This window comes from Anomaloglossus baeobatrachus, chromosome 2, assembly GCF_048569485.1.
Source record: "Anomaloglossus baeobatrachus isolate aAnoBae1 chromosome 2, aAnoBae1.hap1, whole genome shotgun sequence".
Taxonomy (NCBI): domain Eukaryota; kingdom Metazoa; phylum Chordata; class Amphibia; order Anura; family Aromobatidae; genus Anomaloglossus; species Anomaloglossus baeobatrachus.
In genome coordinates, this window is record NC_134354.1 from 200,658,607 (window position 1) to 200,685,776 (window position 27,170).

Sequence of the window (27,170 nt, forward strand, 5' to 3'; positions counted from 1 at the left end):
TCACTTCGATTTTCATGCCGAGTGTCTTAGGCCTAACACTACAGATTAATCAATCATTCATCTAGAGCTGCAGTCCAGTACAATACATTGAGTTACGTGCAGTTAGGTGGACTGCAGCTGACACGACGTTAAAATTCCTCTGTAGCGCTACCCTACAAAAAGTTGCAGTGTAGGCCAGGTCTTAACTGAGCGACCCTTTTTGGCTAAATTATACGCACTTTTTAGTCTTAGGCGGGCTTTGCACACTACGACATCGCAGGTGCGATGTCGGTGGGGTCAAATCGAAAGTGACGCACATCCGGCGTCACTTGCGATGTCGTAGTGTGTAAATCCTAGATGATACGATGAACGAGCGCAAAATCGTCGTCATCGTATCATCGCTGCAGCCTCCGACATTTCCATAATGCCGGGGGAGCGACAGGTACGATGTAGTTCCTCGCTCCTGCGGCAGCACACATCGCTGTGTGTGAAGCCGCAGGAGCGAGGAACTTCACCTTACCTGCCTCCCGGCTGCAATGAGGACGGAGGTGGGCGGGATGTTTACATCCTGCTCATTTCCGCCCCTCCACTTCAATTGGCCGCCTGCCGTGTGACGTCACTGTGACGCCGCACGACCCGCCCCCTAAGGAAGGAGGCGGGTCGCCGGCCAGAGGGACGTCGCACGGCAGGTATGTGCGTGTAAAGCTGCCGTAGCGATAATAATCGCTACGGCAGCTTTCACTATATATCGAACGTGCGACGGGGGCGGGACTATCGCTGCAGCATCGGTAACACATTGTTACCGATGTTGCAACGTGCAAAGCCCGCCTTACTGTAAGAGTATACAGGGGTATTCCCATCTCCAAGATTCTATCCCAATATGTAGTACGTGTAATAATAATATTAGCAAATATGTCCAATTACAAATGTAGTATAGTTCTGATTAGCTATATATCTTCATATGCAGGGCATTGCAGCTTAGCTATCCATGGTGACGAGCAGGAGCACCTGTCACTATATGGCCATGTGCGCACGTCTGCGTGACAAGTGTTCTGCTGCGTTTTGTCACTGCATGTGTGTTTCAAAACTCTGCCGAAAAGCTGCATTTTGAAATTATTTTGAATGCAGAATTCATGCGTTCTGGGTGTTTGCTCTGTCATAGACAGAGTGGAAAAGCATCCAAAACGCACAAAAGAAGGGACATGTTGCTTTTTAGAACGCAGCGATTCGGCCACAAATTTCAGCAAGCAAATCGCTGCGCTCTAAAACGCAACGTGCGCATGGAATTTCCACAAGTTACATAGACTTTGATGGGGACACAGAACGCATGCGTTTACGCTGCAGTGCTAGACGCAGCGTAAATGCATGCAATACGCACACGTGCGCACATGGCCTCTGAATGGTCGTAACCATGGATACCTAGGTTGCAATGCCCTGCACATGAGGTAAGAGAAGAGACATGGTTATATCAGGAGAACTATACTACATTTATAATTAGAAGTATTTTCTAATATTATTATTACACCAACTACATACTGGGATAGGATCTTTGAAATGGGAATACCCCTTTAATCCTCTATACAGCTCCAGACATGCGTTATTTTATTTAGTGCTAATTTTTATGGCCTTTTACCAAGGTGGTGGTGGTGCTTACAGGGTCCCATATCTCTCAAACCATAAGGGAGATTAAAAAAAACTCGGGGAGCAGAAGTACTAAAAATAAGCACAAAAAGTCACCATTTTTGACCCAGTGATGGATGCGGTGAAAATTTCAACCAAGAGTGGGAATGTTGAAGAACTTCAAACAATCTAAGTGAGCCAAGATCAATGGCAGATGTAAAGAAGACATGGAGCACCTTCACAAGAATGACTCAGTGAAGAACCGGACATCTAAAACGTTGCTGCGATAAAGCTTCTGTCAAAAAGCAAAGAACCTGGATGTGACAATATTCCAATAGAAGGAATTGTCTTCTGACACAGTAGTTGATATCATTACACGCCTGTGTTAACAGATAAACTGGTAAATGGCCCAAGGACTGGACAAGATTACTGCTTCTTCCTATTCCAAAGAAGAGAGATGCTCCCGACTGTGGAAACTATCGGACTGTTGCGCTCATACCTCATGCCATCAAAATACTACTGAAGATCCTACCAAGATGACTACAGCTTTACTTTGACAAAGAACTGCCGGAGGAACAAGCAGGATTCAGAAAAGACTGGAACAAGATGTAATTGCGAACATTAGATGGATTATGGAAAAGGCCAAAGAATACAACACGGAGATCTATTTTTGCTTCATTGTCTACAGCAAAGCCTTTGACTGTGTTGATCATTATAAATTTTGGAATACCATGAAGAATATGGTTATGCCAAACCATCTGATCAGCCTCATCAGAAACCTTTACATCGACCAAGAAGCAATAGTCCTAACGGAAAATAGTGACACAACATGGTTCAAAGTAGAGCGAGGCTTCAGATAAAGCTGCATCCGGTCACCTTTTCTCTTCAATTTATATGCAGAAGGTTTTTTTCAGTAAGGCTGGATGAATCATCAGTAGTCTTAAAGGGAACCTGTCAGTTCCAATATGCACTAAAATCCACAAGCAGTTCTGAGCATATTGCTAATCCCTGCCTAACCATCCCTGTATCTGGTAGCATAGATAAAGAGATCTTTAGAAAAACGATCTCTAAAGATATTTATCGTATGCAAATGAGCCCAGGGACTAGTCCCAAGGGTGTTTGCTTCCCTTGCTAGGCGGGTCCACTAGCATGTTACTTTGCCCCTGTGGGCGTGCTAACATGCGAATGAATGCGCAGCGTCAGAGGATGATCTGACTCGCCTCTCCGCTGCCATCACCACCCGACGCTGGATTTTAGCTCAGTGCGCATGACCCTGGAGTTTCGGTCAAGCACACAACTTCAGTATGAAGCCGGGACGCGTACACCCAGCTTCATAGTGAACATGACCGAAACTCTGGGGTCATGCGCACTGATCCGAAAGCCAGCATCGGGCGGTGATGGCAGTGGAGAGGTGAATGAGATAATCCTCTGACGCTGCGTATTCAATAGCATGTTAGCACGCCCACAGAGACATGCTAACATGCTAATGGGGCCAACCAGCAAGGGAATTAACGCCCTTGGGACTAGTCCCCGAGCTCATTAGCATATGATAAAAGATCTTGAGAAATACTTTTTTCAAAGATCTCTTAATCTATGCTACTGTATAAAGGGACGGTTGGGTAGGGATTAGCAATATGCACCCAGAACTACTGATGGTTCTGGGTGCATATTGGACCTGACAGGTTCACTTTAAATACGCAGACGATACATCATTGATAGCGACAAACCTATATGGAATGACAGACTTATTACAGAGTGTCAAGATGGAAAGCTCAAACATGGGACTCCAGCTCAATACAAAGAAGACAAAAATATTGACTATTGTCAGGTATGACCGGGACACGTTTGAGATGGACAGCAACTAACTGGAAGTTGTAAAGGACTTCAACCTACTTGGATCAATGATCACTCAAGATGCAGCGACTACAGTGGAAGTCAATAGGAGAATAGCTAGGGGCAAATCAACGATGAAGTCACTGGACAAAGTGTTCAAATCAAAGGAACATTTCACTGGAAACGAAGACACAACTCTTACATAGCCTGGTCTTTTCTGTAGTCACATATAGATGTGACCCCTGGACGATAAAGAAACAAGACAAGAATAATAATAAAAACCTTCAAAATGTGGGGCTGGAGAATGAGGTTATCAATACCATGGATGTTAAAAATAACAAATCAATTTTGGAACAAATCATTCCAGACATGTTACCTGAAGCAAGGATCACCAAGCTACGACTTTATGCACATATGAAGTGTACAAAGTAGGCAATCACTGGAAAAGGACACCGTGGTCTGAAGAATAGGAACAAGGTGAAGAGGTAGAGCAGCAACCCAATCGATGGCTTGATGCTATCAAAATGACAGCAGAGAGAACCCTTGTGAACCTATCTAGGCTTCCACAAGATTGATCTTCCTACGAGGTGCCTTTTTGGTGCGTTGTCCTGCATTTTTTAGTCCAGTTTTATTGCCATGCATTTTTAATAAGTTAATGGGTGGAAGGGCTGAAAACGCAGAGAAAAACACACCAATATTTGACATGCTAACCAAATCTGCAAGGAATTGGATAAAAAGTGTACTTATTGCTGTGCTTTTTATGTAGTGTGGCCTCATAATTGATTAACATGGGACAGATATGCTACAGATATTCTGTCTTGGTTTGTGGACGGCAAATATGCAGTAAATTTACAGCAGCAAAAAAAATCTACCTCTGAAATTGACCTTCAGTGTGGACTTTTAACCGCATCACGTCAATTTTATGCCGTGGATATTTGTCACAGATTCAATACTTTGCAGCACATAAGATAGATTCCAGCACAAATCTGCAACAAATGAACATTATAATACATGCGGTTTTGTCTCAGAGCAAAAATTGCCCCCCCATGTCTTCCACGTCTGCTCTTTTGATGTTGTAAACATCTTGCAGTTTGGTGATGCAAATGTGTTGAGCGATTGTGCTGGTGCCAGACTAATGGAATTTTACTGCGTAATGACATTGATCTTGGCGAGTGACACTCTTCGTGTAATAATAATTTTTTAATAATGCCGGAATGTATTTTGCATCAGTGACCTTATTAAGCAGAATGGGTTTTGATAATTCCATGTGAGCATGACCGTTTCATATCACTGCAAGCATAAAGGAAACCCTGCTTGTGAGGAATATGGAAAAGAGTAAAGCACGAGTAAGGGGTACTTCTCACATAGCGAGATCCCTAGCTAGATCGCTGCTGAGTCACAGGTTTTGTGACGTACTAGTGACCTCATCAGCGATCCCGCTGTGTGTGACACTAAACAGCGACCTGGCCTCTGCTGTGAAATCACTGATCGTTACACACTGTTCTGGTTCATTTTTTAGTTGTCGGGCTCCAGAAGGGCAGCACGCATCGGTGTGTTTGATACCTTACCCAATGACCTCATTCGCGATTCACGTAGGCGTGCATCTTTGTTATTTTCCGCGCCCTCTCTGTTCCAATTGGTGATCGCTACTGCGTTCGGATTGGCCGCTTCCATTCTCTGTTCTGGCTTGTAGATCGCAGTACATTTCAGAGGGCTAAATTCACCTGTCCCGGACCGTGTGTAGCAGCAAATCGTAATACAGTCCATTCTGCATCGGGAGGGAAGGATGGAAGCGCTATTATGTTGCCTTCTCTAAAGGCATGGCCGCCCAGTCCCAACGCAGTTACGACCACCAATCGGAGCAGAGGGGGCGTGGAAAAGGCAATGTAGATGCACGCCTATGTTACTAATCAAGATTTGAATCGTGCTGTGTGACAGGGTCCCAGCGACCGCCGTATCGTTGCTGCGTCGTTGGGAAGATCTGACTGTTTCACAGCTCACTAGCGACCCTGTAGTCACGTACCAGCGATCTTGACCAGGATGTATCGTGGTCGGAATCGCTGGTACATAGTTTACATCGGGTGCCATTCCCTGATGAAGCTGTGAATGCGAAATGTGCATTGGAGGCAAATGAGGTCACATCCAAAGGCTTGATGGGTAAATATCGGCCTATTCCATAAGATTAAACATGCTGTGGGCTAGGAAACTGGGCTTAATATGGACTGCTGATCCACAAGCCCTCATGTGAGGCGCTCTATTGTACTTTCAGTTTCAGTTATAGTGGAGCACTTGTATGTGTGAGATCTTTTGTATAAGAGTTTTCCCTGTGAATGATGACAGTCAAGCAAGGAGTAACCTCTTAGGCTACTTTCACACATCCGGCTTGAGCTCTGCGGCCCAATCCGGCTGTGCAAGCTATGCAACGGATGCGGTGAAAACACCGCATCCTTTGCATAAGTTTTTCCTGTGCGGCCAGTCCGGTTTTTGCCGCTTGCGGCATGCTACTGAGCATGCGCAGTGGCAAAAACCGCATGCGGCGGCCGGATGCGGTTATTGCCGCATCGCGCCGCATCCGGCCGCCATAGGCATGCATTGAAAAATGCGCCGCATCGCGCCGCATCCGGCCGCCATAGGCATGCATTGAAAAATGCGCCGCATCGGCCGAATGCGGCGCGATGCGGTTTTTTTTGCCGCACGAAAAAACGTGCCAGGCAACGTTCCATCCGGCCGCCGCATCGGCTAAATCTGCCGCATGCGGCAAAAACCGGACGGAACGCAAGGCCATGCGGCACAATGCGGCACTAATTAAAGTCTATGCAGGAAAATAGCAACCGGCAGCAAAAAAAACCGGTTGCGATTTTCCTGCAAAGTGCCGGATTGTGCCGCATTGCAGAAACCGGAGGTGTGAAAGTAGCCTTACTTTCCATTCATATTTAAATGGCAGTAAGCAGTATGGATTAAAACTACTAATTTACAGAGGATACTATTGCTGTCTGCCAAACACACAGGTGCACATTCACCTACAGACTAGTCTGAGGAAAGCAAAACAAAATGGTGGACTAACCCTTGTGTGTGTGTAGGAGACAGCTTGCTGATTGTTAACACATGTTTGTGCATATATATATATATATATATATATATATATATATATATATATATATATATATATATATATATATATATATCCACAGAACAGACTGAATAAACTAGAGTAAAATGGTGGATTAACCCTTGCATGTGCAAGAGAGATTTAGAAAACTCAGACACACTGGTCAATATTTATTTTCTGCACATCCAATGTTTAAATAGCCCTAGACTTAAAATGTATATAGTTGAAAGCCCGGCTTATGTTGAAAATGGCATGAGATTTATGATTTTCCCATAATTTGCACATTTTTTCTGCAGCATGGTGTGTGACCCTGTTATTCCCGGGTCATGCTTTTTTGCTTGAGACCGTACTTGTGCTTTTAATGTTTGTAAAATATTCCTTCTATTCTAATAATAATAAAAACTTTTTTGATAAATTTTGCAAAAAAAATATGTGATTGCACTTGAGACTTGTTTTTTTCTTCTTGGTCTATATAAACGTTTTTTTGAGTGTGCAAGACAAGTTTAAAATAATGAAAATCTGGAAGTGGTTGTTCTTTTCACTAGCGACCCTGTAGTCATGTACCAGCGATCTTGACCAGGATGTATCGTGGTCGGAATCGCTGGTACATCGTTTAGTGAGACGGTACCCTAAGCGCTAAGGTAAATCCAAGTGCTTCAATTTCAATAGTATTAGTGTGCGTGCCCACGATCAGTGTTTGCTGCGTTTTTGATGTAGCAAGCTTCAGCTGCATCCAAAAAGCTGCGTTGTACAGTACAAGCACAGTGGATGGATTTCTAGAAATCCCGTGCCCACTGTGCTTGTTTTTTTCCACAGCAAACGCTGACCTGCGGTGCATCTCTCCAGATCGCAGCATGTCAATTGTTTACTGTGGAATCACATGCGTCCTCCATAGGGAGAACACAGCGAGGAGACCACAACGCACTCAACCCTGATCATGGATATGAGCAGCTGCGGTCTACAGAACGCAGTGAATCCTGATCGTGGGCACACAACCTTAGGGAATCAGTTCTTCTAGATAGTCAGAATCCATGAGATACGCGGAATATATAATGGTGCAGTATGTTAATTCCTGTATTACAAATCCACACAATATGGATACAAAATACGGACGTGTGCCCAACGCCTTTAAAGGGTTATTCCATAGAATGAAAGATAAATTACTCATTGCAGGAGGTCCAGCCATTAGTTTCCCCAGCGTTCCTGAGAACCATGCTCTGCAGAGCCATGTCTTGAATAACACAGAGCTGCTCATGATAGACATAAAATCGATCCATTATTTGTGACTACTGGGGAAAAACCGAGTGAGGGGCGTGGCTATTTGCAGCAGTCTTGTAGGCAATGAATTGAGCAGCGGTTGACCATGTTCATCTCCACTCAATTCAAGATGCGACTCACCAGAGCCAATTTCCTTTTGCCTCATTTTCTAGATTACTGGGGTTCACAGCATTGTGACCACCAGTGATCAGTTTTATCCCACATTCTATAAATAGGGGATAGCTTAGTGTTTTGATAATAACCCTTTGTGCCTCATTCTGATATTTGTGTATCATGGTCTGCTTACGGACAGCAAATCACTGACTGTGGGTCCCCTGACTTAATCCTGACAGCCTCATATATGCCTATGCGACTATCAAGTTCGGGTCAGGAGAGCCGCAGTTAGTTTGTGGATTGCGGTACATACTCAACCATAATACATGCACATATGAGTTTAGCCTCAATGTAAAGGGGATCTCTACTAGTAGGACAACGTCTTCTTAATTTCTGTTTAACTACAGTAATAACACTTACACAGACCTCTGTTGCCGTTCCAGCAGTTTCTCCGTGGACTCTGTGTTGTGTCACAAAATCCCTGTGGCCAGTCGGTGCCAATTTAACTCTCCCCTTCTTAGGACAAATCAGAAATCCGAGGGAAGTGAGCGAGCAGCCGCAGCTCTATTTCATGATGTCCCCTACATCTGAAGAAGGGGACAGTGAAGCTAGCACTGATAGGTCGCAGGGATTGAGTGACATAATAATGTCACGCTAGCCCTGGGAGAGGCAGTGCCAACATCGTGATAACAGCGCTGTTACCAGAGGTGGCGAGTACATGTTATTATTTAACTCTGGAGTAAACCACAGAAACGGTTGTTGAAGTAGTGCACAACTCCTGTAAGATGTCTATGCATCATGTTCCATGTTTTTCACTTTAAGGATTGTTTAATAGGGGGATATTGCAACAGGATTTTTATAAAACATGCATAAAGAAGCTCCTAAAATTTTACTATGTGAATGTGACATTATAAAGCATTGCTGAGGGGCAGAAGTAAACCATAGCCCTAAGCTGTGTATCATTTATCACCTCCTCAGTGAGCCCATGTGATGTAGTGTTTTGTGAGAATAGTCTTGAGCACAGAAGTGTCCTACAAAATGGCTGCACTCCCCACCTTTTCCACAGAACAATGTTTTAACCATTACACTCTTGGCTAAGACATTCTTTGCTAAGAAATCATTTCACAGCAAGAGACCTGACCGTGTATTTGTCTGCTCTTACTGATTCACTGCTGATCTATGCCGTGTCTGTATGTTACCTCACCCATGTGTGAGTAAGGTGACCCGTCTGGGTGTGGTATGGGAGTTGGGCATTGTGCATTTCTGCCGTGATGCCACCCGTATTACCAGCACCCTGTTTCTGTTTCTCAGATATTTTCTATATGTAATCTTTATTCTGGCTGTCTGTAGCAGTGACCCCGTTGCCATTGGAGATCAACCAATATGGCTGCATCTAAAATTGTCACTTTCCCAAAAATGTCACCAGAGAAACATGGTTGCGTTTTGGATGACAATCTGTTCTCTTTATTGGCCGTACATTAAGTTTCTTTGATTTTTATTTAGTTTTTTTTGCCTCAGATTTAATAGAGCATTTGATTCAGTGTTGTGCTGTAAAATGCAGATCCGACATTACTTCCTTGGCAGAATACCTCAGTATTATGGAGCTGTGCACCGTCCGGCACCATAGAAGCTCACTTACGTGACTGCATTTGTGTCCTGAAATGGGTATTTCCTGTAAGAAATATTAGTTTTTTCAAATTTTGAGGTCTGGGAACGTACAGACAGTGTCCACTGTTTTACTACATACTCCCTGATCACAAACCGTGGGAAACGCACATGCCTGCAGCCATATTTGTTTTTTTATTTCTTTCTAAATGGTCCTAGAATTTCCACATTATTACACATGTTGTATCCGGTCACTGCACTCGTGTTCACTCGTTACGTACTTGCTGCTTTGTTCTGCAGCTCAAACCTGCTGTCTTGGCAGTAAGATTCTTCCAGAAAGCAGGTTTTGCTATGTCTTTTTGATAGTTATTTGTGGGACCTTTTACAGGTTTTGATGGTACTCAAAAAATCAGCTTTTAGGCTATGTGCGCACTTACCGGATTTTTCGCGGATTTTGCCGCGGATTTGCTGCATGTTTCACTGCAGAAAATGTTCATAACATCTCTGCAGTGAATCACCAGCAAATCCTATGGAGAAAAAAAATCCTGTGCGCACTGGGCGGAATTTGACAGCTGCTTGTTTTGCTGCGGGAATCCCGCAGCAAAAACAAGTGCATGTCACTTCTTTTCCGCACGTCGCTGCGGGATTTCACTCCATTGACTCAATGTTAATCATGAAATCCCGCAGGGAATAACGCAGGCAGCAAATTCTGTGCGGTTCACTGCGTTTTCCTGCGTTATTCCCTGCGGTATTTTGCGGTTTACCTCCGGTAATGTGCATCACTTGCTTGCGGTTTTGCAGGGAAGTGATGTCATTACAGGAAGAGGAAGCAAACCAGAGAGTAAACACACACACAGATCACACACAGACATCACAGACACATAGATCACATAGACACAGACACATAGAACACACATAGAAAGAAAACGGAAATATAGACAAAAAAGAACGTGGGCTCCGCTGCATATTTACCTTGCAGCCGAGGTAAGCACACAGCGGCGGCCCGGTATTCTCAGGCTGGGGAGGGCGAGGGGCAGGGGTAATGTCCCCCACCTCACTCCCCCTCCCGCAGCCGAGAATATCAGCCGCAGCTGCCCCGGCACTGTCGCATGCAATATGCGGCAATGCCGGCGTGTCCTCGGCTCTTCTTGCCACCGTGTAGCAGTGGTGGCAAGGTAATACAAGGGGTTAACCCCAGGCTTGATCATGGCAGCGTCTATGTGACAGCTGACATGATCAACCCGTAAGTAAAGTGAAAAAAAACACACCGAAAAATCCTTTATTTTAAATAAAACAAACAAGCCTCGTTCACCATTTTATTAACCCCCCCCAAACAAAGCTCCGGCGTAATCCAGGTCCGACGTCCTGCACTGCTTCCATCCAGCCGTGACTAACACACAGCGCTGAATGAAAGCAGCAGAGGTAATTACCGGTCATTTCCCACGGCCGGTAATGTGAACTCACTGCCGACCGTGGGAAATGCAGCGATCTGTCATCCATCTCTCTATCTATCCCTCTGTCTATCTATCTATCCCTCTATCCATTCTTCTGTCTATCTACTCTCAGAATTAAATGACTTTTTTTTTCTTCAATGTGCTTTATTGCATTGAATGCAATAAAGCACATCCCAACCCGCACGCGGCAAAACCGCGGCAATACCGCGAATAATACCGCGGTAAAACCGCGGCAAACCGCATGCGGTTTTCGGGTGCGGTTTCCCGCGGTTTTTTACCGCGGGTGCGGTAATCTTTGAGGGCATGCGGAATTTTCTCAAGAAAATTCCACTTCCCAGTGCGCACAGAGCCTAAATTTGAGTCATGAAAAAACGCAGCCAAAACACGTGTGAACATGGCCTTGAATACATTTTTCAAGCTGAGTTTTTGAGCAAATTTTTGGACTATACTGTAATATTAAGCAGTCATATAGAAAATTGTAGTATTTTTACCATTGAAGTTTTACATTCGTATAATGTAATTTTTTTTACTTTCTTTAGGGCGACACAATGAATCTAGAAAAACTCAGCAAACCAGAATTGCTTACACTACTAAGCATCTTAGAGGGGGAGCTGGAGGCCAGAGAGCTTGTAATCGAGGCAATAAAGGTAAGGTCTGAATTACCGCTCATTAGTCTTCCCAAGGGGAAGTCAAATTAAAAGCTAAAAAGTAACAAATATTGGATCTGTGGCTTAAAATGTCTATGTAACTTTTATATGTTTCGCTTTTTAGTTTTCTTCTCCGCAGTATTTTGTGCAGTCTCAGAATAAGACCGAGGCCACACTGGGTTATGTGCGATCCTCGCATGACAGTAGGAGCTGAGTATCATGTGAGGGTCATGCGAATGTGGTCTGATCGTGCGATCAGACCACAGCTGCAGACTGGGGGGGCTGGCGCTGAAGAGTGGAGGGCCGGAGCTGAGGAGGGGAGGGATTTATCTCCCCATCTCCTCCATAGCCGGCTGATGCGAGAATCGCACTGCTCTCGTGTTACACCAGTGTAACACAAGAGCAGTGCGATGTTTCTCTCGCCCCATAGACTTGTATGGGTGTGAGGGGAACAGGATCTTTTAGGGCTGAGAAAAGAATCGCTCATGGGAACTGCCACATAGAGTAATAGTGGTCTGCGTGGAATGCAATTTTCCTTTTTTTTTTATCGCATTCCACTCGCACTGTTTTTTTTCTCGCTGTGTGTCCTAGGTTTAAGCCTCTCTGATCAGTCCCAGTAAAGGTGTACTCCCATGTAATAATTTTATGGCTTATCTCCAGGTGACCCAACCTCAGGATGACTACACTGTTTAATGGATGGCTGTGTGTTGTAATCCCCCACACAGAGAATCACTGTGAGCAAAAACCAGACAGATTGCTTGTACGGTTTATCTTGGATCAGTAGGGTTCTGATGGTCAAACTCCCGACAATCACTAATCGTACTAAAATGTTTCATCTCCTCACTTTTTGTAGTGGGCAACCGCTTTTTAGTTATACTCTTCATTTATTTATTGGGCTGTAGTATAATATATAAGTGGATAGCAGATGTGCTACAATTTACTCTGCATAGTCTACTAGAAGTATGTTAGGAGAAGGAGCTGCTTAGCAGATTGATATAGTGTTTCACCAAAAATAAGACCTGATGATGATTTTACAGGATTTTTGGAGGGTGCTTTGAAATATAAGCCCTACTCCAAAAATAAGTTCTCGTTACAGTCAGGGTTGGCATTGGGAGAAGTCAAACTGAGCAGTTTTTCAGGCCCCTACTCTCTTAGGAACCCCAACATTTGTATTCTGAGGTTAAGATTGTTTAAGGACCTTTTGACTTTACAGTCATGTGACCAAAGGTCTCTCATTTGCAGGAGTCTAAGGCTATGTGTCCACGGTAGAATGTACCTGCGGACTTTTCTGCCTAAAAATCCGCGACTTTCGCGGCAAATCCGCGCCCGCGGATTTACCGCGGATTTACCGCAGATTTTTTTTTTTTTTTTTTTAACATTCTATACCCAAATCCGCACCAAAATCCGCAACAAACAATTGACATGCTGCAGATTTTTCCGCATCAAAATCCGCGGCAAATCCGCAGCGGAAAAATCCGCAGCATAGACACAGCATTTCCAAAATGCCATTGAAATGGCTTGGAAGTGCCGCTGCTGCAGATTTTCGGTAAATCTGCGGCAAAATCCGCGGTAAATCCGCAGTGTGGGCACATAGCCTAAAAGAACCAAACAGAAAACAGGCTGGTATGCAAACTGGCCAATTTCACATGGCCCCCATTCTCCTAGGGGCCCTATGGTTTATATCCTGCTAAGACTGCTTAAGAACCTTTAGGACCACATAACGTGATGTCACAATCTATTAACAATTACTACCTCTGTATACATATTTGTATAGGGAAGACTGTCAATCAAGACTGCCCACTGGACTCAGAGCTCTTTGAGTGTCTAGAATAGCTGGGAGGCCTCGTCTGATCTGTATTATTTTTCGCCTTCAAAAACAACCAAAAAACAAAACCGGACATCTTCTGTTTCTATGGCATACCCCCATGCTTTTTGAAGTGTTTCCCAGTATTTTGCAGAGCCCATGTATCTCAGTCAGTGGTGGAGGGTAAATCACGTCACTGAATTCCTCACTTCAGTTTGCACAGAATTATTGCCATTCCTCGTCTGTGACACACGACTGAGCTGGCCTCGATCTGTCATTTCACTAGCCTTTTAAAGCTCAGTGTCGTGTGCTGCCTCTTCTCTGAAGGGTTAATTCTGCCCCGTAGCTCTCGGATACAGCCTGATTGCTGGAATTCCTGTGCTATTATCGTATTTTTGAACAATTTGCAGCACAATTCTATCTTTGCATGGAGTGGTGTGGATATGCAGTCAAGCACCACGGCCATTCAGTGTACGTATAGTTCCTCTCTGGATTTAATACACCTGCAGCTTTAAGATAAGGAATGGCATCAATTACTTTATCTCTGCGCACATCCCAGTGAGACTGCCCTACCCACATGCTCTGTGCACGCTATTCAAGGATTTGATTTCCCAAAATGGGCCATTTGCAGAAGTGCAGCCAAGCTCTGAGCTCTTTAGCAGGACTCTGAAAGGCTTGTGTGCCAAGATTAAACCTCTGAGCTGATTTAAATGCCTTAATAAGGGCTCAGAGCAGTAAATATTTAAATCCACTTGTAAGAAACAGAGTTTGTTTTCGTCCCGTCCAGTGATCGGCCACAGTGGCTCTCAATTCGCTGTTGCCTGAACTATGCAGCTGCTGCTCCTTGGATATGGTACTGTGTACTGCATACATTGTAGGTTGATATAATATTTAAAACTCCACTCCAGCTATTTATTTTTTTTTTATTTTTTTATTGCACCCCTAGATGGGTACTTTTTAAATCCTAGCGCATGACTTGTATAATTACCCTCCGGCGGCTTCATCTTCTATCACCGCCGCCCCAGTCAGTCTCTGTGATTTGTGACTTGCCAACAGCGCCAGTGTTTCATGGAGTCCTTGGATTCGCTCATCACTACCAATGACCTGAGTAGGAACACATGCTGGAAAAAGTGCAATGTGTAGGTGCACATTCACACTGTGGCCATTCAACAGACAAAACTTGGGTAAGAACAAAATGCGCAAATATCCTGCAGTAAGTAAATAATTAAGTAGTAATAGTGCATGTAAATAACAGAGTACTTGGTTGACAATATTTTTGCTCACAAGAGCATAAAAGCCTTCACACCATGCCAAGGTGTACCCAAACAGAAAGGACCTTATCTCTTCTAGTTCATCTCGCTGTGTGTCTGCCTGATGGAAAGCTATATAGACCAGATACACAGCCTAAAAAGGGGAGCCCACCCCTGTATGTGCAAAGTACAAAAAAATAAAGCAAAACCAAAGAAATGACCCCTGAGCATGTGCAATGTGTAGGTGCACATTCACACGGTCATTTAACAGAGACAACCTAGGATAAGATTAAGATTTGGTGTCCATCTTGATTGGGCGCACCTTGCTGCGGTGGGATGGCTTTTATGCTTTATTTGTTGAGATCTTGTCTGAAAATCAGCAATTTTTTTCACGCAAGAATAAGCAAGCTTGGAGTTTTAAAAATCCGTAATGAGCTTCAATCATCTTACTGGGTCCCCCCCCCCCCCCCATGAAAGGATGGGTTTCCAAAATCCCCATCTACTTTTACTGTATATTGCTGTGGGATTAGCGGTTCAGAAGAATTTGTTTACCTAGGGATTTTAAAGGAAATCAAAAAGTCTTATAGATCACATTTTCATCAAGTAAAAAATGAACGTAAAGTTGCAACTGAATTGGCACCATCAAACTGCACTAAAATGTAATGTTGGGAAAAACCATTATTTATTTCTTTTTTTTTTTTTTTGTTTTCAACTTGCACTTTAAACTTTCTACTGAATAGTTAGAGGACGCGCCCACAATGAGTTTTACTTGTATTTTACAATACCTGTGAAGTGGATGGATTAATAGAATTCTCTTGCCCAACTGTGCTTCTCTTTTATGCTGCGTAAACTGACCCGCGGAGCGTTTTTCCAGTCCGCAGCATGTCAATTTCTCTTGCGGATGTGCAGTCTTCTGTGCGGATTTTCCGCATAGACTTGCATTAAGTGCAGAAATTCCACAGGTGAAAAAAACGCATTTTTGGCTCGTTGGCGCAACACAAAATGCATCAAAAATCACTGTAATTAGCACCTAATAATGTCAATACCAGGAAGTTCCAAAAACAAAACCGGTTTACTTAAAGCATGACACACCAAATAGAGACAAAAAACCCACAGCTCTAAAAACGTAAATATACCGGGGTGCGGAGATGGTGCAGACATTTTGCAGCGTCAAATAGATACTGATGTTGAGACGAAGCCCAAGTCTTGGCAGAAACAGGCAGTCCACTTTTACCTGCAAATGACTCTGGCTGTTGTTTAGTGTTTTGGGGGGCGCTTGTGTGCAGTCAGAAGGGGGATGATGACTGACTGGGTATGTGGGCCCGAATACAAGAGATCAATCAAAGTTATTTCCTCCTCATGTAGTGATTTTTATTACAAATGCCACAGAACAGGCCAGGAAGGAGGGGGGAAGGTTAGGCTGAGGCAGCCGCAGAATAGGAAGCGTTTAGTGTGCTAGGCAATGATTTCATCAGCATCTGGAGCTGTGGCCAGCAGCAGAAGCGACAGGCCGCCAGGAAAAGCCACAAAGACCAGTTCAGCAAAACTGAGATGTCTTTGTCTTTTACTTCTATGATCTGTAGTTACTTATCGTCTTAGCTTTTTGTAACTATTTATCAAAATAAAAACTCATGAGGTTCCATTGATCAATTCAGTATGTACCCAATAGTGATACCAGAAACCATGTGTGTTGGCATCACTTTCTTGTGTTGTAAAGACTGCGCTGTGCACTCATGATGTATAAAATCCAAGTTCACACTGAGCTGTTTTGAGGCTTTAAAAAAAATCAGATTTTGAAACTAAAATCACTTCTGGAAATGCTCTTTTTTTGTGAGAGAGTCCACTCCAAAAATCTCCTAAAAATAAAAACCTCCATGTGAACATGCCCTAAAGATCTCCATACATGTTAGAGAGCTGTCAAGTGCCGGCCAAACTGTTATCCATCTCGGACGACTTTCCTATATAAGCTCCTGTCCAGTGCTCCTGTGTTCTTTGAAACAGCCGCTGCTAGACATCTCTGGCGGTGACTTATTTATTAATGAATAAAAGAATCCGCAGTCCGAAATATGTGGGAATCTTTTCTCCGTCGATATAAATCTGTCTGGAGCCCTACTGTCGAATTAACTCATAAGGATCTGCAGGTTCGGCTAACGTTAGTCTAAAGCACTGCTGGACAAAGTGCAACTTGTGTTCCAGTCCGGCCTGCGGATCGAAACAACTGGAGGGCTGAAAACCGTGCCACACCATGTTTTAGCCCGCCACTCGTCCGTTTTCTGCTTCAGGATGCAGATAGCGGTGAATACATTGTTTGTGAAAGAAGGAGCTGGTGGCTTTGTCATCCAATCAGTGGGCTAGACAGCAGCCAAGATGACAAAACATCATGGCGTATGCTGTTCGGAGAGTGTAAGTGCTTTCTTTTTCTCCATAACTCTTACTTTGCTGGCTCTGTCACTTTTCAGCTCTGTATACTCTGCCAGAAGTTTAAGGAGGTTGTGCCTTTTAAGGAAATATTGTCCTCCGGGTCAGTTTGGAATTTATTTTTTAAAAACTTGCTCAACACTCACCATCCACCAGCATTGACCATGGCACTGATGTCTTATGGAAACTGTGTGAATGCAGGGATTCTGCCAATATAGACGGAATGCTCCAATTAAGCAGCGTTAAGCTCACTGATTGGTTATCGCACTGTTGATGGGACGTCCGCACTGAGCCAATGACAGACATGGAGAGCAGCGGCACACATACTCTCCAATCAATCCGAAGATGGTGAGGATAGCTGCCTCGTTTTTGTTTTTTTTGTTATACAGTGAGAATTGCTCGCTTAACGAGTAACCCACTTATCGAGAATTTCGCTTAACAAGCAAAGCTTTCTGTAAATTTGTAACTCTGTTTACGAGAACGCTTTGCTGTACGAGCAAAATCCTCACCGCACACACTTCTGGTTCCGTACATCTACCGCGCTCTGACCCGCTTTTACAGTCCACAGAATCATACACAATCAAGCACAAAACACACACAAACACACACGCACACACATACAGTATTATGCTCACCTTACCTTCCATTCCATCACCGGCCTCATGGTTCTTGTAGAACTACAAGACCCAGGAGGCCAGCGATGGGACGGAAGGTAAGGTGAGCATAATATGTGTACCTTCCGTTTCATCGCCGGCCTCCTGGGTCCTGTAGTTCGCCGCTCCAGGATGTGTATTCGCGACCAACGCGACGAGGCAGGAACTTCGGCTGTCACCGCTACTCAAAGGCAGCGCGCTTGCCAATCAGAAGCTAGCGGGTCTTGCCTTTGACGGCAGCGGAACTTCCGCCCTTGTCACAATGGTAACCTGATATACAGCCCGTACCGGCAAACAGCAAGTCCCAGGAGACCGGCGATGGAACGCAAGGTAAGGTGAGCATAATATGTGTGTGTGTGTGTGTGTGTGTGTGTGTGTGTGTGTGTGTGTGTGTGTGTGTGTGCGTGCTTGTGCTTGTTTGTGTGAGTTTGTGCGTGTGTGGAATGGCTCAATAGGGGACTAGGATGGGACATTTTAACAAGTTGTGGAACGAATTGTCTGCATTGCAATGATTTCCTATGGGAAATCTTACTTTGATGAACGAGTAACTTGGTTAACAAGCACACTCCCAGAACGGATTGGTCTCGTTAACCAAGGTTCCACTGTATAGCGGACCGCCCTAAGGTACGAAGATTTCTTGGAAGGGGACCACCCCAATATTATTTGGTAATAATTACATTCAAATGTAATTCCTTTGCCTGATGGCAGATCACACATGATCATGCTATTCTCTAAATAAGGACAGCTTGGCTCCTTCCTTCTTTATGCCAGCATGTCACAAAGTACATATCCCCAATACTCTCTTAAAAGGGTTGTGATATGCACATTACAGTATTAAAGCTGTGGAGATTAAGAATTTTCATCCACTGGCTGCGGAGAAAACCCACAATGTAAATAGTCCAGACACAAGACATACCAATGCAGACGAGGTGAAGGCTGCTATCAAAGCAACCTGGGCTTCCTTAACACCTGAGCAGTGCCACAGGCTGATCACCTCCATGCTACGCCGCATTGATGCAGTAATTCATGCAAAAGGAGCCCCAGACAAGTATTGAGGCATTTACTGTACACGCTTTTCAGTAGGCGCCAACATTTCTGACTTTAACATAATTTTTTCAGTTGGTCTTATCTAATATTCTAATTTTCTGAGATGACTTTTGGGTTTTCATTGGCTGTAAGCCATAATCATCAACATTGCCAGAAATAAAACCCTTGAAATAGATCACTCTGTGTGTAATGACTCTATATTTCACAACTTCCACTACATATTTTACAGTTTGCAATGCGTAGGATGAAATTCGTAATGCTGATTTTGAGACAGATGGAAAGTTAGTGGCTTTTCTGTAAACCTAGCCTACATATCATGCACCCCTTCCACACTTAACATTTCTACATGTATAGTCATAACTAAACCACTTTTAGCACAATGTGATAGTGTATGGAAGGTGTAGCTGGAGCTTTATCAAGCGCTGATAATATACATCCCTAATGTCAGGGCTATCTTGCTGAACTCTCCCAGGCCCCTTCTCCCGGCTTCCCTTCCTGTTTACTATGCCTGGTATCATAAAGGCCTCCCTTATACCGGCTGCAATGACATTTCCAGGCACAGAACGTCTTTCATACAGCACTGGCGTTTAGCCCACTTCAGCCACAGTAAGTCGGGCTCATATTCTCTCTGCTTAGCGGCTGCAGATAGCGGTTTGCTCCCAGGCGTGTTATATCATAGGCCCTTCGTCCTCTTGGAAATCCCCATTAACCATTTCTCCAATAAGGGACATAGAAATCTTAAATGGCGGCCGTTATTTTCTTCTGCTCTGACAGACATCACACTGTATCCAGCTAAAGTCCACGATGAATAGAAGCGGTGAGCCACATTGGAAGGAGCTGAATGAGTGTCTATGCCAAGCCATGTGCTCCGCACACTGGGCCGGTGTTAGGTTACTGTGACATCAGAAGCAATTAGCCACACGTTGACTACTTTACTAGACTAAATACAAGCATGAGGTGGTCTTGTAAAAACTCTATGCTCCAAGTAGCAGAAAAGTCAACAGCGTTCTCCGAATTCTGGATGCATGGAAACATAGGCTCCTATTCAGTAATATTCCGTTTTCTTACAGTGCAACTTATTGCGCACCATGATCGTTCATTCCACACTGCAAATATTATTGATACCTGTCAATTATTTTAGAATTTGAGACTAACAAGGATTTATAACACCGTATAGCATAAAATTAACAAATACTGTGAAATCCGTAGTGGTTTTTTTTTACTTTGCTGCAGCAATGATGACCTCTGCAGCCAATCACTTTGTTCAGCCGTTATGATAAGATAAGACCACTGAGTCTTCTCCTGCAGATTTGGCTTTCTTCACACGCTCTCTATGAACTTTATATGTTTGGGTCCTCTCATTGCTTTCTAGAGGTGCCTAGACATCTTTTTAGTAGCTGGTAGCCAAACAGCTATTCTTCCTCACACCCAAATAAATGACTCTGCTTGGGTTTTCATTTGGTAGAGAGAAATGGGATGGTGTAAAATGCCAAATTTGATAGTTCAGTTGACTTTTCTCCAATGAGTATAGGCACTTAATTGCAGTTTTCAGTGCCATGTATACTCTGTCCTTCCATTACAAAATATAGCAGCAGGTAAAGTAAGGGAGAATGCAGAGAGGGGCGATTTACATTGTTCCTGGCTGATGTTGGCTCAGGATCTATGTACTATTGAATCTGTCACCTGCAACATAGCCAGCTATGTGAAGACGTTGCACAGACTAGGCATCCGCAAACTGGTAGGAAATGAAGACCAATTGGGAAGTACTACAGAGGTATTTATGTGCCTCTAATGTTTATACATAGCAGATTTGTGAAGCATTTGAAGGGCTATTAGCTATAGCTGCATGAGCCTTCATCCAGATCAGATGCTGGCTGATACATGTATTTGGAATTTCTCCCAGTCATATAGAGAGCCCAGCCTGGTAAATTTCCCAGTTCTTAGGAAAGTACTTTCCCGCTTCTCATCTCCCCAGTCATTTCCTGTCATTCTTTGATAATACAGAAGTATGTGCTGCTCCTACTTCCAGGACTTTTGTTTGTTTCCTTCCATGCTCTTATTTATGGAACAAAAGAAACTTCTATGCACAAACTGTGAAAGGGATGCTTGGATAAAATGTACGGGATTACGGTAGGCTTTTTTCTGTAATACACAGTGGAAATTAGTTTGAAACCTTGTACCACTAGAATAGGTCATCAATATTAGATTGGTGGAGATTCTACACCCGGCATCCTGGATCAGATATGATCAGCCTCATTGGCTGGATGTAAACGGAGAACAGAGCTGTGAAGTGGCCGTTGTGGAGAACTTCAGCTCAGCTCTTAATCATTCGAATAGTCACATAGTCATGCTTGAAAGGTTTGGCACCCTTGAAATTGTTCCAGAATATGATTTATTTCCTCCAGAAAATTATTGCGTAACACATGTTTGTTTTTAATACACTTTCATTTGCTTTGTGCATATTAGAACAACACAAAATAAAATCTGAGAAAAAAAAAGGAAAATTGGACCTAATTTGTCACACAACCAAAAAAAAAATGGTCCGGAGAAAATTTTTTGGCAAATACCTTTTTTGTTTCAAGCATCTGATGCTCATTCAAACTCACCTGTGGCAAGTAACAGGTATGGGCAATATAAAAATGACACCTGAAATTAAATTAGGGAAGAAGTTGACTCTATCTGCCATTGTGTCCGTTTGTGCCACACTAAACATGGAAAAAGTGTCCAAGGATTTGAGAACCAGAATTGTTAAAAAATATCAACAGTCTCAAGGTTACAAGTCTATCTTCAGAGATCTTGATGTTCCTTTGCCCACGGTGTGTGTGCAACATAATCAAGGTTTTTACAACTCATGGTACTCTGCTGTCTTTGGACGTGGACAGCAGAGAAAACGTTTTGAAAGTTTGCAACACAGGATAGTCCGGATGGTGGATGAGCACCCCCAATCAAGTTTCAATGAAATTCAAGCTGTCCTGCAGGCTCAGTGTGCATCAGTGTCAGCGCAAACTATCGAGCTAGTAACAACAGACAGCGACGTTTCAGGGTTACCGCTCACTTTCTCAAATGGTACCTCGTAATCGTTGCTCAGATGTGAACGATTGGAATTAGCATCCACATTGCAGCTTTTCACATGGCAGCCTTCCACATGGTGAACCCGCTGAGCTCTGCTGCATCTGCTCGGTTCGAAACTGTCACGGCATGAGACTTCAGGAAACAGCTTCATACCAGCACCTCAGGATCGCGGTAATCACATGTTTATGCACATTATTATGGATTGATCACCGTACTAGATAAGAGGGTTGGATATGTGCTTTCTCAATGTATAACTTTTGACCACAATTCCACGTAACATTGCCAATGAACAGGTTTTAAAGTGACCATCTGCAAGCTATTAGCCACTTTGATCTGTGGGATAGTTTTTTCTGAATGGTGAAGCTTTATTAGCGATTGAAGGGTATTTCTATAGAATAATTCCCCAGGACAGTGTGCGATGAAAGTTACGATCAGATTAGCTTGCGTATTATCCATGTATTTGGAAATCTTTTAGACCTCTTTCACACGTCTAAGCATTTATGTGACGGGTCTGTTGGGCAGGTCAGTATGTATGTCTGTGTGTGGGAGCTCCATGTGCTGTTTGTGTGCTATCCATGTGACATCCAGATAGCATACAGACAGCATTAACTTGTATACATATGTGTCTCCGGAGCTGCTGTTACTTCCGGGTCCGCAGTTATTGCAGTGAATATGCTTGAGCATAATGAGCAGGACCTGGAAGCAACAGCAAAGGCAGGAACAGCAGCGTCAGAGACAGGTAAGTATATATTTTGCTTTTCTTAAGGGATAGGTGTTTTCTACGGTACATGTCACACTGATGTTACACGGATCACATCAATGTGCGGTCCGTGTGACACCTGCAGAAAAACGTACATGTCTCTTTGTGACGCCAGTGGACACACATGTGCTCCATACAGACACATTGTCCGTGTCAACACATGCACGTGTGTGCATGCCTATTGATTTTAATGGGTCTACATGTCTCCGTCTCTCCGGTACGTGTGAAAATGGACGTCACACATACCGGAGACACAGATGTGTGAAGGAGGCCTTAAACAGTGAACTTTCCTGTGTAATCCTCATTGAAAGCATTATAAAAATATATTTTCAAAAAGGATTCTTGTGTCGTGTTTTTTTTTTATTACTTTGCAGGCCTCTGAGTACCACTGCAAACACTCTCAACTATTCAGTTACGGACCTTGCTTTGTGCAAAAAAAGCAGTCATGCTGGAAAAGAAAACGGTCTTACAGCTTTCTGGGAACAGTTTCTTTAAGCATACAGTTGTCCAGTTCTCTATAATATTTTGACATGCTAAATCATTAAGATTTCTCTAAATTAAAGCTAATGGGCCTAGACCAGCTCTTGAAGACAAAACCCTTAATATTAAACCTTCCTCTACCTAACTTTCCAGTTGGCACAATGCAATCCGACCTTTTCTGTTCTCCTGGCATTCTTCACACCCAGGCTTTGTACATTAAGGGGGCTTTACAGGGAGCGACATCGCTGGAGATGGCACCCGCACCCGTCGTTTCTGCGTCATGGGCAAATCGCTGCCCGTGGCGCACAATCGTGTCACACGTACAGCCCTCCCTAACGACGTCGCTGTGGGCGGGGAACAACCTCCACTGAAAGGGGGAGGTTCATTCGGCGTCACAGAATGGGCCGCTAATAGAAGCTGAGAGGTGGAGAGCAGCCGCATCTCCGTCATTCCCACCTCGGTGCTCATTGAGGACACAGGTACGCTGTAGTTCGTCGTTCCTGGGGTGTCACACATAGCGATGTGTGCTGCCTTGGGAATGACGATCAACCTGCGTCCTCAACAACCAAAGATTTTTTGAAAATGAACGACGTGTCAACGATGGACGATTTGGTGAGTATTTTCCATCGTTAACTGCCGCTCGTTGGTGTCACATGCAACGACATCGCTAATGATGCCGGATGTGCGTCACGGAATCCGTGACCCCGGTGATATATATCGTTGGATACGTCGTTGCGTGTAACAGGGCCTTTACACTACGAGATTGGGAAGCATAATTTGTATCTCCACAGGACATTTACATTGCTTTACACCACTTCACTCAACATTTAGCATTGTGCTTGGTGAGTGAGGCGTGCTTTGCACACTACGACATAGCAGGTGCGATGTCGGTGTGGTCAAATTGAAAGTGACGCACATCTGGCATCGCATGCGACATCGTAGTGTGTAAAGCCTAGATGATACGATTAACAAGCGCAAAATCGGCGTAATCGTATCATCGGTGCAGCGTCGGCGTAATCCATAATTACGCTGACGCGACGGTCCGATGTTGTTCCTCGCTCCTGCGGCAGCACACATCGCTGTGTATGAAGCCGCAGTAGCGAGGAACATCTCCTACCGGCGTCACCGCGGCTTCCGTAGGATATGCGGAAGGAAGGAGGTGGGCGGGATGTTTACATCCTGCTCATCTCCGCCGCTATTGGCCGCCTGCCGTGTGACGTCGCTATGATGCCGCACGACCCGCCCCCTTAGGAAGGAGGCGGGTCGCCGGCCAGAGCGATGGTCGCAGGGCAGGTGAGTGCATGTGAAGCTGGCGTAGCGATAATTTTCGCTACGCCAGCTATCACACGATATCGTACCTGCGACGGGGGCGGGGACTATCGCGTGTGACATCGCAGCATCGGCTTGCTATGTCGCAACGTGCAAAGCCCGCCTAAGGCTTGTATGCAACTGTTCAACCATGGGAACCCATGCCATAAAATTCCTATTACAAGTTTCTTATCTTGTAGTATTGAATATAAAAATATAGAATTTTATTTATAGCTTCCTTAAATACACTTTTTTTTTTTTTTCTTCCATTACATTAAACCGAACTCTGCACAGTTGAATATTAGCCTATAGATGTACTAAACTGAACATAGCCATGAGCTTATTAAGTAGGACTGAAAATAATAGTATTTTGTTATGCTGTATATAAGAGCCCACTGGTGGTGGCCGCAGCTCATAAGGCAAAAACCTGGTGACCGGTTCCCTTTAAGGACATGTTACAGCCAACAACATTCTTATGTTGTGAGCAGATTTTTCGCCAACTCTTCATAGTTATGTGCTCTTGAGTTTCCCTAAAAATTAGTCGCCACTAATGTGAATGCTGCCCCATGCAGCCTTTTCCTTGCCCTGCAACTAAAGGAGAAGCCCTGAAGAAGCTTACAAATCTGAGGTCAATAAAGACTCCTTCCTTTCTTTGCTTCACTCAACCTTGGAAATTTATCAATTAGACACTTGAATGTTTTTGAATTTGTATCCATTGCCTTTATAAAGTTCTTCATTAGGCCCATCTTCATATGTAATGGTGCAAGTAAAATATATCTTTGTACCGTGTTAGCCAGTAGAGATAAAAAAATTGTTTAAAAGAACAGAGTCCTCAGTGGTTGATACCTTTTAATGGCTAACTGAAAAGATGGTAATAATTGCAAGCTTTCGAGAGCTTTTCGAGTCTCGAAAGCTTGCAATTATTACCATCTTTTCAGTTAGCCATTAAAAGGTATCAACCACTGAGGACTCTGTTCTTTTAAACAATTTTTTTATGTAATGGTGGTAACAAAATCTTATGTGGGTTAACAAGTGTTAGATGCAGGACAATTTTATTACCTGGCTGAGGTGAAGGTCGGAGGGGCCAGTCTCTTATTGTAGTGATATTCTGTTGTATGATTATCCCACTCAGAAAGCAGCAGTACTTTTTCTATCCACCCTGGAGACAAAGCCACCTTTAAGTCACCACCGAAGGTTGACAAATGTTGTTCATAGTTCAGGCACCTCAGCCGCTGTTCCATGTTGTCATAGGTTTCTTTCATGTGGGTTGCATATTCAACTGGAATTGAAGATAGCACATTGCCATTATGCAGCAACACTTCTTTTAGGCTTGTTTTGAATGAAGTGATGAAGAGCCTCTTTCTCTGGAAGAGGACTTATTTTCAGAGCTTCCATTAAACTACTGTTGTTGTTGTTCCATGCCACAAGATCACCCTCCATGAAGAAATATTGGACAAGATATTTATTACATTTGCGGAACAAATAAATTTGAACATCACCAGCTAGGAGATTCCATTGCTGTAGCCGGGAACCTAAGAGATCAGCCTTAAAGAAGTTGTCCAGTTACCAAAACTGATTTTTTTTTTCTGATAAATCTTGCTAATATGTGCCCCTCAACACATCTATTATGTTTTTTCAGCAAAATTACCTTTTATTGTGCACTACCAGCACATGCTCATTGCTGGCTCCAGCTCTGATGGGGTTAATCTCTCCTCTGACTTCCTGTGTTCAGTTCCTACAAGTCCCAGAATTCTTTGTGGCTCTAGGGCGGTGTCTAGCTTATCTAACACACCCATTGTGTCTAATACACCCACTCTGCTCCCACCCAAACCCTCCTCCCTGCCTCTTCCCAGTGGATGTGCACTGGGAGCAATCACACAGAGACAGCAGCAGCTCTACACAGCCAGGGGAAGAAAGTGTGTGTGCGCGTATATACAGTGTGTGTGTGTGTGTGTATACAGTGTGTGCGTATATACAGTGTGTGTGTGTGTGTGTGTGTGTGTGTGTATGTCATACTCACCTGTCTGCAGGGTCCCGGTGCCATGCCTGCTTCCAGCCCCTGTCTCGGTCCCGCCGCTTCGGCTGTGTGCAGTCTCCCCGGGGCACGTACGAAGCTTGCAGGACCTGGCGGTGGATCACCTGATGCAGTCACCTGACGCATCAGCTGATCGATTCTCGCGGTGCTGGCGGCCGGCTATCAGCTGATCCTGCCGTCAGGGGACTTCATCAGCTGATTACCGGCAGCTCCTGCAGTGATGGGCCAGGATCAGACTCCGCTGCAGGAGCTGCCGGTAATCAGCACATAAGTGAGTATGTATTTATTTATTTATTTATTTTTTTCTACTGATGCATCAGCTGATTGTATAATCGGCTTTTATACAATCAGCTGATGTATGATGTGATTCACATCCTTTAACCTGACACATCATCTGATCGTTTTGCCTTCCAGCAAACCGATCAGATGATATTGGATCCGGATTGGACGGCGCGGGACCCTAACCCAGGATTACTGCGGAGGGGGGTTTATTTCAATAAAGATGGAGTCACTAATTGTGTTGTGTTTTATTTCTAATAAAAATATTTTTCTGTGTGTTGTGTTTTTTTTTTTTTTTATCATTACTAGAAATTCATGGTGGCCATGTCTAATATTGGCGTGACACCATGAATTTCGGGCTTAGGGCTAGCTGATAATATACAGCTAGCCCTAACTCCATTATTACCCAGCTAGCCACCCGGCATCAGGGCAGCTGGAAGAGTTGG

General features: G+C 44.0%; 1 protein-coding gene across 1 annotated transcript in view; it reads left to right on the forward strand.

Moving 5' to 3' along the window:
- The window catches only part of CTTNBP2NL (CTTNBP2 N-terminal like), a 114,656-nt gene that overhangs the window by 50,696 nt on the left and 36,790 nt on the right, over window positions 1-27,170 (forward strand). Inside the window, exon 2 of the mRNA XM_075335584.1 lies at window positions 11,511-11,618. Within this exon, the coding sequence (XP_075191699.1) occupies window positions 11,520-11,618 (99 nt within the window). The 5' untranslated portion in view covers window positions 11,511-11,519. The remainder of the gene's footprint in view (window positions 1-11,510; window positions 11,619-27,170) is intronic.